Here is a 16,830-nt window from a genome sequence, read left to right as displayed (position 1 = left end):
AGATGGTGCCCATCTACCACCACTGACTGCTTTGACAGGGATCACAAAAGGGGATCATGGACAGAGGCTGGAGAAAAATGTAGAACAAAATTCTAACTCACAAAAAAAGACCAGACTTACTGGCCTGACAGAGACTGGAGAAACCCCGAGAATATGGCCCCCTGGCACCCTTGTAGCTCAGTAATGAAGTCACTCCTGAAGTTTACCCTTTAGACAAAGATTAGACAGGCCCATAAAACAAAACAAAACTAAACTAAAGGGGGACACCAGCCCAGGGGCAAGGACTAGAAGGCAAGAGGGGACACGAAAGTGGGTAATAGGGAACCCAAGAAGGGAGCGTGTTGACATATAGTGGGGTTGTTAACCAATGTCGTAAAACAATATGTGTACTAAGTGTTTAATGAGAAACTAGTTTGTTCTGTAAACCTTCATCTAAAGTATAATAAAAATAAATAAATAAATGGCTTATGTGTAGCCTTGTTAAATATAACACAGAAACTGAAGCACAGGACATAACGTGAGAGCACATGTTTATTTTTCCAAAAAAGAATTAAGTATAAAATTATAAAATACAATTTTGGAAGAACACCTTGTGGCAACATTTAATTCTTTTTTTCTCTTATTCTCATTCTAAAGGTGAAGAAACTTAATTGTGAAAAAGTTAAATTAAAATTCACTGAGTACAAAGCACTGTGCTCATCAGCAAAAACCAAACCAAAACAAAACAAAACAACCTGTTCTCTGGAGCTTCATACTATAATGGGAAAGACAGGGTTGTTTAGTAAAACTATAACCAGACTATGGTGAGTGCTTTATTAGAAGTATAAACAATGTATTTAGGAATACAGATAACCAAAAAAACCACACCCATTGCCATCAAGTCGATTCTGACTCATAGAGACCCTACAGGACAGAGTAGAACTGCCCCATAGGGTTTCCAAGGCTGTAATCTTTATGGAAGCAGATTGCCACATCTTTCCCCTGTGGAGCGTGGGTTCAAACTACAGACCTTTTGGTTAGCAGCCAAGCTCTTAACCACTGCGCCACCAGGGCTCATAACTATGTTTAAACCTAAGCCAAACCAAATCCGTTGCGGTGGAGTCGATTCCGACTCACAGCAACCCTACAGGACAGAGTAGAACTGCCCCATAGGGTTTCCAAGAAGCGGCTGGTGGATTTGAACTGCCAACCTTTTGGTTAGCAACCAAGCTCTTAACCACTATGTTTAGAAAGTATTAATTCTAAAGTATCAATTTAAAGTATACAATTCAATCAATGTTTTTATAAAGTATACTACCAGATATGTGCAACCATCACCACAATCAATTTTAGAATATTTTCATCACCTCCAAAAAACAAAACAACAAAATCTCGTACCCTTTAGTTATTGCCCCTTTATCCCTTCGCCCCTCAGGCCTAAGCAACCATTAATCTACTTTCTGTCTCTACAAATTTGCCTATTCTGGACATTTCATATAAATGGAATCATATGATATATGGTCTTTTGTGACTGATTTCTTTCATTTAACATAATGTTTTCTAGGTTCATCCATGTTGTAGTATCCATCAGTATGTATCAGTATTCCTTTTTAATACCAAATAATAGTTCTTTGTATGGATATATCACATTTTGTTATCAATCCATTAGTTGATGGAATTTGGTTACTTCTACCTTTTGACTATTATAAATAATGCTGCTATAAACATTTGTGTACAAGTTTTTGTGTAGACACGTTTTAATTTCTCTTGGGTATGTACCTAGGAGTGGAATTGCTGGGTCATATGAAAACTACAAACCATTGCCATTAAGTCGATTCCAACTCATAATGACCATACAAGACAAAGTAGAACTGCCCCACAAGGTTTCCAAGGCTGTAACCTTTACAGAAGCAAACTGTAATGTCCCTCTCCCGCGGAGAGGCTGGTGGGTTTGAAACACTGACCTTTCGGTTAGCAGCTGAGCTCTTAACCACTGAGCCACCAGGGCTCGTAACTCTATGTTTAGGAAGTATTAACTCTGATTTAGGAGTTGGAGATAAACCACTTGATGGAATCTGAGATTAAAACTGATATTTAAAGATGGGTAGAATATGGATGAGCAAATTGAGAGAGTGAAAGGATAAACAGGAAGACATATTCAAAGCACTGGACCACCTTAAAAAAGTCAGTGAGCCAAGAGATCATACAGCAAGATGTATTTAAGGGATCAGTGAGTATGCCTGTTACAGAAATTTTAGCCTATCAATACTTTTTCATTTATGGTACAAATTCTCAAAATTCTATCCTAAGCTACTGTAGAAAATACTCACCTTAATACCATAATCCATAATAAAAGCAGTATACTAATCAGATGTACCAATTACATGAAGAAATATACAAAATTAACCATTTGCACATCATCTTTACTGTTAGTCAATTTAAAACAAAACCTTTAAAAAATATTTAGTTAGCTAAATACTTTCTCCAAAGACTGAGGCCAGAATGCACTTCCTCTGCTGGAATAGGTTTGAAACAATCTCTTTGGTTCTAAACAACTGATATCAAATTACATGTCAAAAGTTCCAAATTACACTAACTTCTGTTATAAGAGATAAAAAGAGAAACATTCCAGATGTATTTCAAAAATATATTCTCATACTTCAAATTCTAGCTTCTCCAAATCGTCACACACTAACGAGATAAACAACATAAACTGAAGAATTGAATTTGTGAAACATTTTGTAAAACTGCTACAGGCAATAAGACCCCAAGAAGTATCTTAAAGACAAAAAGTTGTAGTGGTTTTAAAATTTAAGTCTTAGGTTATTAATCAATATATATGTACGCATATTAATACATCTGAAATAATTTTTTCCTTTGTTTATGAAATGGGCCTTTCCGACAATTACTGAGCTTAATTCTTATCTTTAATTACACTTACTCTTGATGTCTCTGGGTCTCTCAAACTGTAAGAATGTAGTCTGCTCATCGATTTATTTTAGCAGATGTCACAAGCTATGAGATTATTTACTAATCCAGTTTGGGGATTTACCATTTCCCATTCAGTTTCTTAAAGGAATGCAGTAGAGGTTGTGTCCTGGTCAAGCAAAGCCCATTTGCTGCCTGCTTGGATTCTCTCTCCTTAATGCTTTGGGCCTATACTCAGGAGGGTAATATTCTTTCTAATCCCCTCTAATCCTTGCCCATTTTTTTTTAAAACACAGTAAAAGATCACTCGCACCAGGCGTCTGTGGGAAAATGGACTCAAATAGCTGACCTCTGACATGACTCCTTATGTTCTTTGCAAGTGTACTAAGAGCTTCTTCAGTAGGAAGCAAAGAAACTGCAGCGATCACAGTGGAATCTCCATTATAAAAAGAGTATTTCATTTTCAGAGGAAAACTGTTTAATACTTAAACCAGGAACTTTTTATTAAAAGTCTGCGTTTTACAGATGGAGACAAAATATCCCAATTCATTTTCAATGAGATTTAGAATCCTAAAGTTTAAAGTAAACCCCAACACGGTAAGTATCCAGCATATCGGTAGCCACTTAGCAAAATTCAGTAAACCTTAATAGAAAATATCAATTTGTTATGTCAGGAAAATACTTTTTTAAACAGCAACTATATATAGCTATATTTTCACTATTTAATAATCTAAGTGAAAATCCAGATAGTAATCAAACACATATGGCATGTTTATTAGGAATGAAATTTCAAGTTTTTATATTTTTTAAAATCTTTTCTATTTAATCACTTCTAAAAAACTCTTTCTTATGCTACGTTATTTTTTATTATCATGTCCTACCTATCAACAAAGTCCTTTCCAACTTGACATTAAAGCAAAGCAATTCTTATTTTTCTGTTTCTAATTAGACACTGAAATATAATTTGACCCCTAAAACATAAGGGAAATTTTTCAGTTTAAGAAAAATGTATTTAAAATAAATCAAAGGATTATAAATTATATTATTCTATCTCCTTCATAAATTGCGACTTGGATGTTTTTGCTACCCAGCATAAACTGTAAACTAATCCACAACAGAAATCATATCCTTTGTATTCTACTTCAGCACCTAGCACATTGTACTGAAAGCAGGCACTAAAATACTTATTAACTGACTTGATCACACATAGACTGCTGAAATGTCTTCAACCTCATACTTACATTTCATATTTTACTTGAAGATATTTTCTAACTCCCTGGACAAACCAAAAAAAAAAAAAAAAAAAAATGCCCCTGCTACCCAGAGTTTACTTTTTGATTAAGAAGAATATGAAAGGCTAAAAGTTGAGAAGTGGTTTATGTTTTTTCCTCTTCTTCTTCTGCTTACAAAAGTACATGCTCAACATACAAAAATGCAAACAGTATAGAGCTATGTAGTAGAAAATAATATGAGATTGGAGAGTAAAGGAAATGAAATTTATTAATATTCTACCCCTCTCTCTGACCCTAATAATTTGATCTACATTTTTCTGAATTTCTGTTTTTAAACATAACAGGATCAACTTGTTATGCAACTCACTTTTTACTTCACATCTTGTACATTTCTTCCTGTCTCTATGTAGATCCACCTCATTATTTTTACTGGTTGTATACTATTCCATTAAAAAGCTAAGTTAAATGTAAACTTTCACTTGAACTACAACAGTTAAAAAAAAAAGCTAAGTTATTTCATAATATAGGTTAAGAAATAAGGTTATGCTGGAATTGCACTACTACCTTAAGTGGTCAAAAATTGTAACATTAAGCAAAACTCATAAAAATTGTTAAGTAAAATTGCTTTAAAATTTCAAGAAAATATGGGTCTAAAATTTTACTTTCTTTAACCTGGAGAGCCTTTACAGCAATACAGTTCTAAACTATAGACATTGTTTTAGCATAATGTCTATTCACCAAACTTTTTTGAGTGCCTTTTAAGTGCTAAGCACAGTATCAGATATAAAACGATGAGTAAGACAAAAGCCCTACTTTTTAAAAACTGACAGGAAACTAAGGCAGAGACAAATATATGATTGAAGTAGTGAAGGACTAGAGAATACAGTCATTATCTCTGCTTGGGAATACTGGGAAAGACTCCTTCATAAAGGAGGTAATAGATGGGCAGAGTCTTGAAGAATGAGTAGGAATTTCCCAGATGAAGAGGAGACTGAGCATATACACAAAGATGGGGAGAATATGATCAGACACGGCCAATCCAGGGAACAGCGATACTGGAGAAATGGCAAGGGATAAGGCTGGAGAGAGATACTGGGCTAAGATTATGAAAGCCTTCTATACATGAAATACTAAGGCATTGATCCTCATTCTATAGGTGATAGGGAACAAGCAGAGCTCTTTAAGCAGGGTAAGATTTGTTATTTAGGGGGATAACTCTGGCAATAGCCAGACTAGGCAGGGGCTGGTGGCAGGGAGACTAGTGAGGAATCTGTTTTCATCGTCCAAGTTTAAGAGTATTTCTACACCTATATCTGTATGTTCAGAAATGCATAGAAAATGTCTGACAATATATACACCAGACAAAAGAAGTGGTTATTTCAAAGAAGTAGAATTGGGAGGGAAGGAACAGGAGATTTTTTCACTTTATACATTTCTGAAGGATGTGAATTTTAAAAAAAGGTATGAATTTAAAAAAAAAAAAGCACTCATTACCTTTATAATAACAACAATAATTTTATGACAATAATTTTTAAAATAGAGATAATGAAGGTGTATAATGGGGATACACCTTCACTATCTAAATTTTTAAAATGGTGATAGTGGGGATGGAGTAGATAGCAAGATCTGAAAGACACTTCAAAGGTGATAGTATGAGTTGGTAATTTGGAGAGGGAAGAGGTAAAGGTTAATGAGGAGAAGAGGATAATGAAGCCATAAATCAAAATACAGAAATAAGGAGAGACAGGCTAGAGAAAAGGCTTAAAAATAAATTTAAAAACATTCAGTTTGAGTCATATTAAAGTGTCTAAGGTGCCTGTTAGATATCTAGGTAATACCCACAATTACATGAAAACATAAGTCCACAGATGAGGAGAGAAGCCAGAGTTAGAAGACACAGATTTGGAAATTGTATAAATATAGTTGAAGACATCAAACCAAGGCTGGTACCTAGTATGTGCTGAAGGACCTTCCATATTACCTCCAAATCACTCTATTGTTGTATCTAGAATAAATCAGAAATTGCCTGGGATGATTTTAACTAATATTAAACTACAGATAATATATTCAAATAACTAGTCTCTTGGTTTTCACTAAAAAAATAAAAAATTAAAGCTACTTTGGAAGTTATAGTTAAAAAGACAAAATGATATATGGTCTGATGGTTCCTTTTATGATAACTCTAAAACCATACCTATACTTACACTCAAATTCACTTTAATTTTGAACTGCTTTGATCTTTATAATTTATCTTTAGATTACTTTGTTTCTATTACTTTGTAAAGCTTAAACAGCTTTTGACCAAAAGCAATATAAATCTGACCTGAAGTATGATAATGCTTTATAATCTTCTTCCTCTTAAAAGCAGAGGTTAAAGAAAAATCTCTCTGAAGGCATCTGAAATTAAGGTACTTTGCTCTTGATCAGTCATGCACACAAAGAACCAATTTCTCTCTGCAATTAGTTTTCTCAGTGCACATTCTATGAGATTGGACAGGCAGGGCAAATACAGAGTCCACATGAATGTGTATCAGGGGGAGACTAAAGACAGCTCCCAGATAGAAAACAAACAGAACTGCTGTATGAATAAACTGAAAGAAAACAATACTACCTAACAGCCTCAGGAGCAAAAGGAAAATGACCTTATTGAAGGGAGAGGGGAGTGAGGCTAGAGAGGGCATTTGCCACAGGAAAATTCCTTTCCAAGTCATTCTAACAGCAGTACCTCAAGAGATACGCATTTCATATTTCAATTCTCTCACTTAAGCCACAGTACAATATAATGGAAAGGCAAAGATCTCACTATGCTCTAAGTTCGGGTAAGAAATTTCAACACTACTTCCGCTTTTTTCCACTCAGAATCTCACTCAAGTGCCTGCCTCCCTCTTATCTTTCATATATGCTGCTATAATATAAGGAGTATGGTCAATAAAATGCAAGTCTGCTGCTGTCCCTTTAGCTAGTATCTTCTATGGTGGATAGAACACATAACATCCTAAAGGCTTCAACTCCTGATAAGCCAGAACAGATTTTACCATTTATGTAACAATTTATTCTTAAAATTCCCCTTGCACTTATAAAAGCTTCCAGGTAAAGTCTTTCTTGGCTGCACAACACTAAAAACAATTTTACTATAAAATAAGGAAATAAAATTTAAAAGTTACAGATAACATATTTCCAAACATGTACTCAAGTTATGGAGATTTACTAAATAAGTTTTTGTTGTTGTTTTTTTGTTTTGTTTTTTAATGTTCTACTTTACTCTTGCCCCAAGAGCTTCTTCTGTAAGACACAAATTATTCTCAAGGTAGTAATAATTAATTCAGCTTAATTCCTAACTGTCTCAAATCTTCACCTTCACCTTATCTCAACAAAGAAATCCCCCCAAATCTAACACATTCTAAGGCGATAAGCACTACAACAATATTCATGAGAAAAGAAGTGCATACTGGGTCAGCTCAAACAGGAAGAGAAAATGGGTAACAAGTATAATAAAGCAATGATCACCATGATAATCAATACTGTTGTGTGACACTCAGACAGTGCTAAGCACTTCACGTGTATTATTTTATTTAATCAGAAGCCATGATACTGTTATGGTACTTTCAGTGCTGAGTCAGATTATTTTTTCTTTATTGAGGTGTAATTTAAAAACAGAAAAATGCACAAATCTTAAGTGTGCAGTCTGATGAGCTTTGACAATTGTATACAAGCAACACCCAAATCCAAACATGAACATTTTCATCACCCCAGAATGTTCTCCTCTCCAGTTAATCCCCTACCCCGACCATCTGAGGCAACCACTGTTGTAATTTCTACAACCAAAGATCACTTTTGTCTTTTATTGAACTTCACATAAATGGACTCATCCAGTGTACACTCTTGTTTCTGGCTTCTTTGCTATTTTTGAGATTCATCCATATTTTTGCTTGTATCAGTACTGTTTTCTTCTTATTGCTGAATAGTATGTCTTAGGCTGGGTTCTCTAGAGAAGCAAAACCAGTAAAGCATATAAATATATATATTCAGAGAGATTTATATCAAGGAAACAGCTCACGCGATTATACATGCTAGAACATCCCAAGTCCATGGATCAGGGTAGCGGCCTCTCCCAATTCATGCAGCCACAGAGGCTGTCAAGCCCAAGATTGGCAGGTCAGAGAGCAGGGCTCCCGCTCACAGGCTGTGAAGGTCGACGAGTTCCAAGATTGGCAGGCAAGACTGCAAGGTGTCTCCTGATTCACATATCTGCAGGGGCTGGTGAACCCAAGATGGGCAGGTCAGAGAGCAGGACTCCGCTCACAGGCTGTGAAGATCAACGAATCATGAGTCCGGCAGATAAGCTGACAGCTCAAGTCCCAAGAACTGGAGGTGAGATGACAGGAGGCAGCTGCAGGATCCAGAGTGAGCAAAAAGCCAGAACGTCTGCTTATATTCAGATGCAGGCCACACCCCCAAGGAAACTCCCTTTCATCTGATTGGCTACTCACAGCATATTCAATCAATCATGGGAATGATCACATATAAACACTGAGAATCATGGCCCAGCCAAGCTGACACACCATCTTAACCATCACAGTATCTCACTGAATAAATATATCACAATTTGTTTATCCATTTACCTGCTGATGTTCACTTGGGTTGTTTCCAGTTTTTGGCTGTTATGAATAAAGCTGCTATGAGCATTCATGCACAAATCTTTCTGTGGGCATAGGCTTTTATTTCTCTTGGATAGAATTTGTTTCTCTTAGAGCAGAATTGCTATATAGGGTCATACGGTAGGCATATGTTTATAAGAAACTGCCATACAGCTTTCCAAAGTGGTTGTACTATTTTATATTCCCAGCAGCAATGTATGAGAGTTCCAGCTGCTCCACATTCTTGCCAATATCTTACCAGTCTTTTTAAATTTTTCCCATTTTGGTAGTGTAAAGTGGTACATTATTTGAGTTTTCATTGCATTTCCCTTATAACTACTGATGTTGAGCACCTCTTTGTGTACTTATTGGACATTCCAATATTTCTTTTTGTGAAGTACCTGCTGAAGTTTTTGCCCCCATTTTTTAATATGAGTTGTCTTTTTATTGATTTGTAGGAATTCCTTATATATTCTGGATGTAAGTCCTTTGCCAGAACAACATATTGCAAATATTTTTTTCCCTGTCTGTGGCTTGCCTTTTCATTTTCTTAACAGTGACTTTGATGAGTAGAATTTTGTAGTTTTCATAAAGTCCAATTTATCATTTTTTTTCTCTTATGGTTAAGTGCCTTCTGTATCCTATGAAATCTTTTCCTACCTCAAGACTGCAAAGATATTCTTAGATATTTTCCTCTAGTCGTTTCATAGTTTTACATTTAGGTCAGTGAGCCATCTCAAATGTTGTGAAGAAAGTTCACGATTTTTTTCCCCATTCAAATATTCAGATGTTGCAGTACCATTTGTTGAAAAGAGTTTCCTTCCCCCATTGAATGGCACTGGTGCTTCTGTCAAGAATCAGTTAACAATATCTGTGTGATATATTTCTGGACTTTCTATTTTGTGGTTTGGTTTTAAAAGTAATTATTTCAAAAAATAAATTTTAGAAGAATTTGGTGGTAGTAGGTTTATAAAAAAAAAAAAAACCTTCAATGAAATATTGCAAAGCAAGCTATCGTGAGATTCTAAATTAAAGCTGCACGATACTATTCTTACTGATATGTAAAGTGTCATACCAAGAACAATTACATCTACAGTAGACCACTAACATTCATGGATTTAACATTTACAGTTTTAATTCCCTGTGGTAGCTCTAAACATCCATGGTTTATAGTAAGTCATCATTCTGCTAAGACACACATCGGAATTGTGTGTGCAGAAGTTTGTGTACACATGTGAGTAACTTACCCAATGAATAAGCCTAGTTGACTCTTCAGCATCCATCTCAACAAGGTTCATGAACCATCCTCATGTTTGCATTTAATGGGTGAAATTATATGTTATGGTGGTATTTTCAAATATGGAGATTCTCAATGGCTTTGAATCATATTAATCAAGAATGCCAATGGCCTACTGCACTAATAATGTTAAAGTATACCTTCTATAATAAAAAGACAAATAATTTAATTAAAAAATGGGCCAAAGAATTGAACAGACATTTCTCCAAAGAAGATATGCAAATGACCAATAAGCACGTTAAAAGATGCTCATCATCATTAGTCATTAGGGAAATGCAAATCAAAATCACGATGAGATACAACTTCACACCCAGTAAAACCAAAAACAAACCAGTTGCTATAGAGTCGATTTTGACTCATGGCAACCCAATGTGTTTCAGAGTAGAACTGTGTTCCATAGAGTTTTCAATGGCTGTGACCCTTTGGAAGTAGATCGCTAGGTCTTTCTTCAGAGGCAGCTTTCACTTAGTATCCAAGCACTTAACTGTTTGCGCCAACCAGAGTCCCTTCACACCCACTATGACAACTATAATCAAAGACAGACGATAACAAGTGTTAGCAAGGATGTGGAGAAACTGGAACCCTCATACATTGTTAGTGGGAATGTAAAATCGTGCAGCTGCTGTGGAAAACAGTTTGACAATACCTTAAAAAGTTAAACATAAAGTTACCATATGCTCCAGCAATTGCATGTCTAGGAATATACTCAAGAGCACTGAAAACTTATACATGAATATTCATAGCAGAATTATTCATAATAGCCACAAAGTGGAAGCAAATCAAACGTCCATCAACTGATGAATGAATAAACAAAATGTGGCATATCCATGCAATGGAATATTACTTAGCCATAAAAAGGAATGAAATACTGATACATGCTGCAACATGAATCAACCTTGAAAATACTATGCTAAGTGAAAGAGGCCAGCCATAAAAGGTCACATATTGTATGATTCCATTTATATGAAAAGTATAGAATAGGCAAATCATAGAGACAGAAAGTAGATTAGTGGTTGCCAGAAGATGAGGAGAGGGGTATAGCAAGTGATTGCTAATGGCTATGGAGTTTTTTTTATGGGGAATGAAAATTTTCTGGAATTAGATAGTGGTGATGATTGCACAACTTTCTGAATATACTAAAAAATCACTAAATTGTACACTTTAAAGGGGTGAATCTTATGGTAAGTGGATCATCTCAATTAAAAAAAAAGAATACCCTGTATAAGACTACTTGATGGTTATATAATAAAGAATATGTAACACAAGAATGACTGAAACAGGATGTTGTGGAATATTTAAAATATATGAAACTTTTTATACTAGAAAAAAAAAAAAACCCTGCTAATTCCTATAGAAGATAAAAGATGCACAATTATGTTTCTTGTTGGTGACTTAAAAAAAAAAAATTGTTTGTTAAACCAAAGCCAACAAATCTTTCTGTTAGCTAAGTAACAAAACCAAAACCCAAACCCGTTGCCATCCAGCTGCTTCCCACTCATAACAACCCTATAGGACAGAGTAGAACTGCCCCATAGGGTTCCCAAGGAGCGGCTGGTGGATTCAAACTGCCGACCTTTTGGTTGGCAGCCAGCTCTTAATCACTGCACCACCAAGGCTACCAAGTAACAAAGAACAAGGCAAAAAACATGAAAACATGTTTTTTTAACATTCTTTACTGTAGTACTATCATAGTTACTGTACACTGAAATTCATTCAGCAGAATAAAAAAATCTGTACAAGCAATCAATATTAATGAAATACCTAAAAGCAAATTCATAGCCTAAAGAGATTTATGGGATCTTTCTCTATTGCACTTCTAATAGTTTCCAGCTTTAACAAATTGCACAGCTCTAGACCTACAGCCATTTCTACTGCAGTTATGTGGAAAGTTGCCAATAAATATTTCCTGCTAAAACAACTTTATCCTTCTACTGTTAAGATTCATACAACCATTTGACAAATTTGCATAATAAATTTTTAAGAATAAAAGAAGATGTTAAAAATATATTGAAATGTCACTGTTCATTAGAACTAATAAATTTATCACAACCCACAGCTGAAGTATGAGGAAGAAAACCCCTTTATGTTTGCTGGGCTCCGGCTGAGAGTCAGGAATAGAGACTATAGATGAAGAAAAAGAGAGAGAGAAGTCTGTACATATTTCATCAATTGTAGGACCCTAGCAAAAACAGACAGCTACAAATTCCAGAGCTCTCTCAGTTCATGTAACACTACTGTTATTTAAGTGGGATATTATCCAGGTTGTTGGAATTTGAAATTTCTCCAAAAAAACCTTAATAATTATTCTGTTTGGTAACATTCAGTTTAAAGTGTCTATCTACAAACAACGTAAGTTTATAGCACCATTCTACTTTAGCTGGATATTTTGATAGAGCTGAATTGATAGGCCTTGCCAGATAGTCAAGGGGATAATATGTCTACCTATAAATAAAAACGATCTTAAAATCTATGTTTTAACAGTTTTATTTAGGTATACTTTACATATCACAAAATTCATCCATTAGAAGTCTGATGATTTTTAGTAAATTTGTATAGTTGTACAACCATTATCACAAAAGTTCCTTCATTCTTGTTTGTAGTCAATCCTCACTCGCATCCTCTGCTTTCTGTCTCTATAATTTTACCTTTTCTAGACATTTCATAAAAAGGTAATCATATAGTATGTTGTCTTTTGCGTCTGGCTTCTTTTGCTTAGCATAATGTATTTGAGGCTCATCCATATTGTTGCATGTACTAATAGTTTGTTATTTTTATTGCTAAGTAATGCTCTATGGATATACAACATTTTTATACATACAACTTACATGGATATCTAAGTTGTATGAATATACACAATTTATTTATTCATCTGTCTTGGGATTATTTCAAGTTTTTGTCTATTTCGAATAATGCTGCTATGAACACCTGCATACAAGTATTTGTACGGGCATGTTTTCACTGTTCTTGGGTGGATACCTAGGAATGGAAATGATGGGTCATATGGTATGTGCTTTACGGCAAATTTGTTTTCCAAAGTAGCTATACCATTTTACACTCCCAGCAGCAATGTATGTAGTTTCTTCACAACCTTATCGATATCTGGTATTATCAGTTTTTGTGATTATAGCCATTCTAAGGAAGTAGTATCTCATTGTGGTTTTAATCTGCATTTCCCTAATCTGATGATGCTGAGTATCCTTTCATGTGCCTATTAGCTATTCATATACCTTCTTTAGTGATACATCTATTCAAATCTTTTGTTCACTTTTTTTTGAACATTTTATTGTTGCTTTGGTGAAAGTTTACAGAGCAAATTAGTCTTCCATTCAACAATTTATACACAGTTTGTTTCGTGACATTGGCAAACCTCCCTTCCTCTCTGGTTCCCTGTGTCCATTTGCCCACCTTTCCTGTCCCTGCCTTCCTTCTGAGCTTTGCTTTTGGGCAAATGTTGCCCTTTAGGTCTCATATAGTTCAATGTTCTGAGATGTACATTCCTCACTGGTGTTATTGTTCATTTTATAAGCCTGTTTGTAATGTGATCTCCAGTAGTGATTTCAGTTCCAAATTTGAAGGGTGTCTAAGGGCCAAAGTCTTGGGGGTTTCACCAGTATCTACTGGATCAGTAAGTCTGGTCTTATTTATGAGTTGAATTTTGTTGTACATTTCTCTCCCACTCTGTTCAAGATCTACTATTGTGGTCCTGGTCAGAGCAGTTGGTAGTGGTAGCCAGGCACCATCTAGTTCTTCAGGTTTTAGGCCAGTGGAAGCTGTGGTTCATGTGATCCATTACTCCTCTGGACTAATTGTTTCCTTAAGTCTTTGGTTTTCTTCATTTTTCTTTGCTCTGTTGCTCATTTTTTAAATGAGTTGTTTGTCCTCTTATTAAGTTGTAATAATTCTTGATATATTCTGGGTATAAACCCTTTAGATACATGATTTTCAAATATTCTCTCCCAGTCTGTGGCTTATCTTTTCATTTTCTTTTCTTTTTTATTGTGCTTTAAGTGAAAGTTTACAGTTCAAGTCAGTTTCTCATGCAAAAATTTATATACACATTGTTATGTGACCCTAGCTGCTCTCCCTATAATGTGACAGCATGCTTCTCCTTTCCACTCTGGATTTTCCATGTCCATTCAACCAGCTCCTGACCCTCTCTGCCTTCTCATCTTGCCTCTGGACAGGAGCTGCCCTTTAGTCTCACGTGTCCACTTGAGCTAAGAAGCACACTCTTCACGAGTATCATTTTATGTCTTATAGTCCAGTCTAATCTTTGTCTGAAGAGTTGGTTTTGGGAATGGTTTCATTTCTGGGCTAACAGAGAGTCCGGGGGCCATGTCTTCTGGGGTCCCTCCAGTCTCAGCCAGACCATTAAGTCTGGTCTTTTTATCAGAATTTGAGTTCTGCACCCCACTTTTCTCCTGCTCCGTCAGGGACTCTGTTTTGTTCCCTGTCAGGGCGGTCATTGGTGGTAGCTGGGCACCATCTAGTTCTTCTGGTCTCAGGCTAATGAAGTCTCTGGTTTATGTAGCCCTTTCTGACTGTTGGGCTAATATTTTCCTTGCATCTTTGGTGTTCTTCATTCTCCTTTTCTCCAGCTGGGTTGGGACCAATTGATGTATCTTAGATGGCCACTCGCTAGCTTTCAAGACCCCAGATGCCACTCACCAAAATCTTTTCATTTTCTTAATGATATGTTTTCGAGAGCAAAAATTTTTACTTTTGAAGAAGTGCAAGTTACCTTTTTTTTTTTTTTAATGAATTGTGCTTTTCATGTCATATGTAAGAAATCTTTGCCTAACCCACAGATTTTCTCCTATGTTTTCTTCTAAAAGTTTTATAATTTTAGCTATCACATTTAGGTCTATGATCTATTTTGATCTATTTACTAACCTGATAGTAGACAAGAATTATCTTAGGTGAAGGGGAGGACAGCACACACTACAGAGGAAGTCAGCACAACTGGACTAAACCAAAGCTAAGAAGTTCCCTGAATACAACAAAACACTTTGAGGGACAGAGTAGCAGGGGCGGGGATCTGGGGACCATAGTTTCAGTGGACATCTAGCTCAACTGGCATAACAAAGTTTATTAAGACAATGTTCTGCATCCCACTTTGGTGAGTGACATCTGGGGTCTTAAAAGCTAGTCAGCGTCCATCTAAGATGCAGCAATTCGTCCCAACCCACCTGGAGCAAAGGAGAATGAAGAACACCACAGACACAAGGAAAGTATTAGGCCAAAAGACAGAAAGGGCCACATAAACGGGAGACTTCCTCAGCCTGAGACCAGAAGAACTAGATGCTGCCCAGCTACCACCAATGACCACCCTGACAGGGAATCAAACAGAGTCCCTGATGGAGCAGGAGAAAAGTGGGGTGCAGAACTCAAACTCTAGTAAAAAGACCAGACTTAATGCAGACTTAATGGTTTGATTGAGACTGGAGGGACCTCAGAAGACATGGCCCTCGGACTCTCTGTCAGCCCAAAACTAAAACCATTCCCGAGGCCAACTCTTCAGACATAGACTGGACTGTGGGGCATAAAATGATACTCATGAAGAGTGTGCTTCTTAGCTCAAGTCGACACATGAGACTAAAGGGCAGCTCCTGTCCAGAGGTGAGATAAGAAGGCAGAGAGGGTCAGGAGCTGGTTGAATAGACAGGGGAAGCCCAGGGTGGAAAGGAGGTGTGTGCTGTCATAGTATGGGGAGGGCAACTAGGATCACATAGCAATGTATGTGTAAATTTTTGTATGAGAGACTAACTTGAATCATAAACTTTCACTTAAAGCACAAAAAGTTTTATAATTTTAGCTATTACATTTAGGTCTATGATCTATTTTGAGTTCATTTTTGAATATGGCATGAGGGAACAGTCTAGGTTCTTTTTTTTACATATGGATATTCAATTGTTCCATCATCATTTACTGAAAAGACTATCGTTTTCCTATTCAAATGCCTTAGGACCCTTGTTGAAAATCAACTGACCATAAATGCGTGAGTTTATTTCAGGACTCTTCAGTTTCTTCCATTGATCTATATTTTCATCCTTATGCTAATATTATCAGTATCAGTTGCCATTGAATTGATTCCGACTCATGCTGTAATTACTGTAGCTTCATAATGTCTTGAAATTGGGTAATGTAAGTCCTCCAACTATGTTCTTCTTTTTCAAAATTGTTTGGCTATTCTAGGTCCTATGCATTTCCCTGTAAAATTTAGGATGAAATTATAAATTTCCATAAACATGTCTGCTGGGATTTTGATAGGAATTGACTGAATCTATAGATCAATTTGGGGAGAAATGAGATCTTAACAATATTGAGTCTTCCAATTCATAAACATGATATATATCGCCATTTATTTAGGTTGTCTTTAATTTCTTTCATAATTGTTTTATAGTGTTTCAGTGCGTATGTGTGTGTGTGCTTAATCTTGAAAGACAGCCCTAAAAGCATCCAAATTATCTAGAGCAGATTCAATCTGGAGATTTACAGAACTTGTCCAACAATTTAATTTTATAACTAGGATGGTGCCTGGCATTTCCATTACCCCCCATATGGCTCTAACAGGAGTTTTGAAAGTCAATGCACATCATGAGAATTGTTACTGCTGAGTACGTTTTCAAAGTAGGAAAAAAGTCCACAATGATAGGGAGTAAATTGAGTGGGAATTAAATAAAATTTTTTTAGATATTGTAATGGTTTATTTAATTTGAGTAGTTCTGATCAATAACTGCTGCTTATCTTCTTACAC

The 16,830-nt window shown here is 35.9% G+C and overlaps 1 protein-coding gene across 12 annotated transcripts in view; it reads right to left on the bottom strand.

Moving 5' to 3' along the window:
- ST7L (suppression of tumorigenicity 7 like) overlaps positions 1–16,830 on the bottom strand; it is a 107,692-nt gene that overhangs the window by 31,580 nt on the left and 59,282 nt on the right. For 2 of the 12 annotated variants that reach the window (XM_023734923.1, XM_023734924.1), the window contains exon 13: positions 15,927–16,283. The exons of 9 other annotated variants lie outside the window; for them this stretch is intronic. In XM_023734923.1, the coding sequence (XP_023590691.1) occupies positions 16,246–16,283 (38 nt within the window). In that variant the 3' untranslated portion in view covers positions 15,927–16,245. Of the gene's footprint in view, positions 1–7,408; positions 8,125–15,926; positions 16,284–16,830 lie in introns of those variants that run through there. One more of the 12 variants, XM_023734926.1, reaches the window with a different exon arrangement.

The sequence above is a fragment of the Trichechus manatus genome, unplaced genomic scaffold (genome assembly GCF_000243295.1).
Source record: "Trichechus manatus latirostris isolate Lorelei unplaced genomic scaffold, TriManLat1.0 scaffold00073, whole genome shotgun sequence".
Taxonomy (NCBI): Eukaryota; Metazoa; Chordata; class Mammalia; order Sirenia; family Trichechidae; genus Trichechus; species Trichechus manatus.
This window is presented reverse-complemented; position numbering and strand designations above follow the sequence as displayed.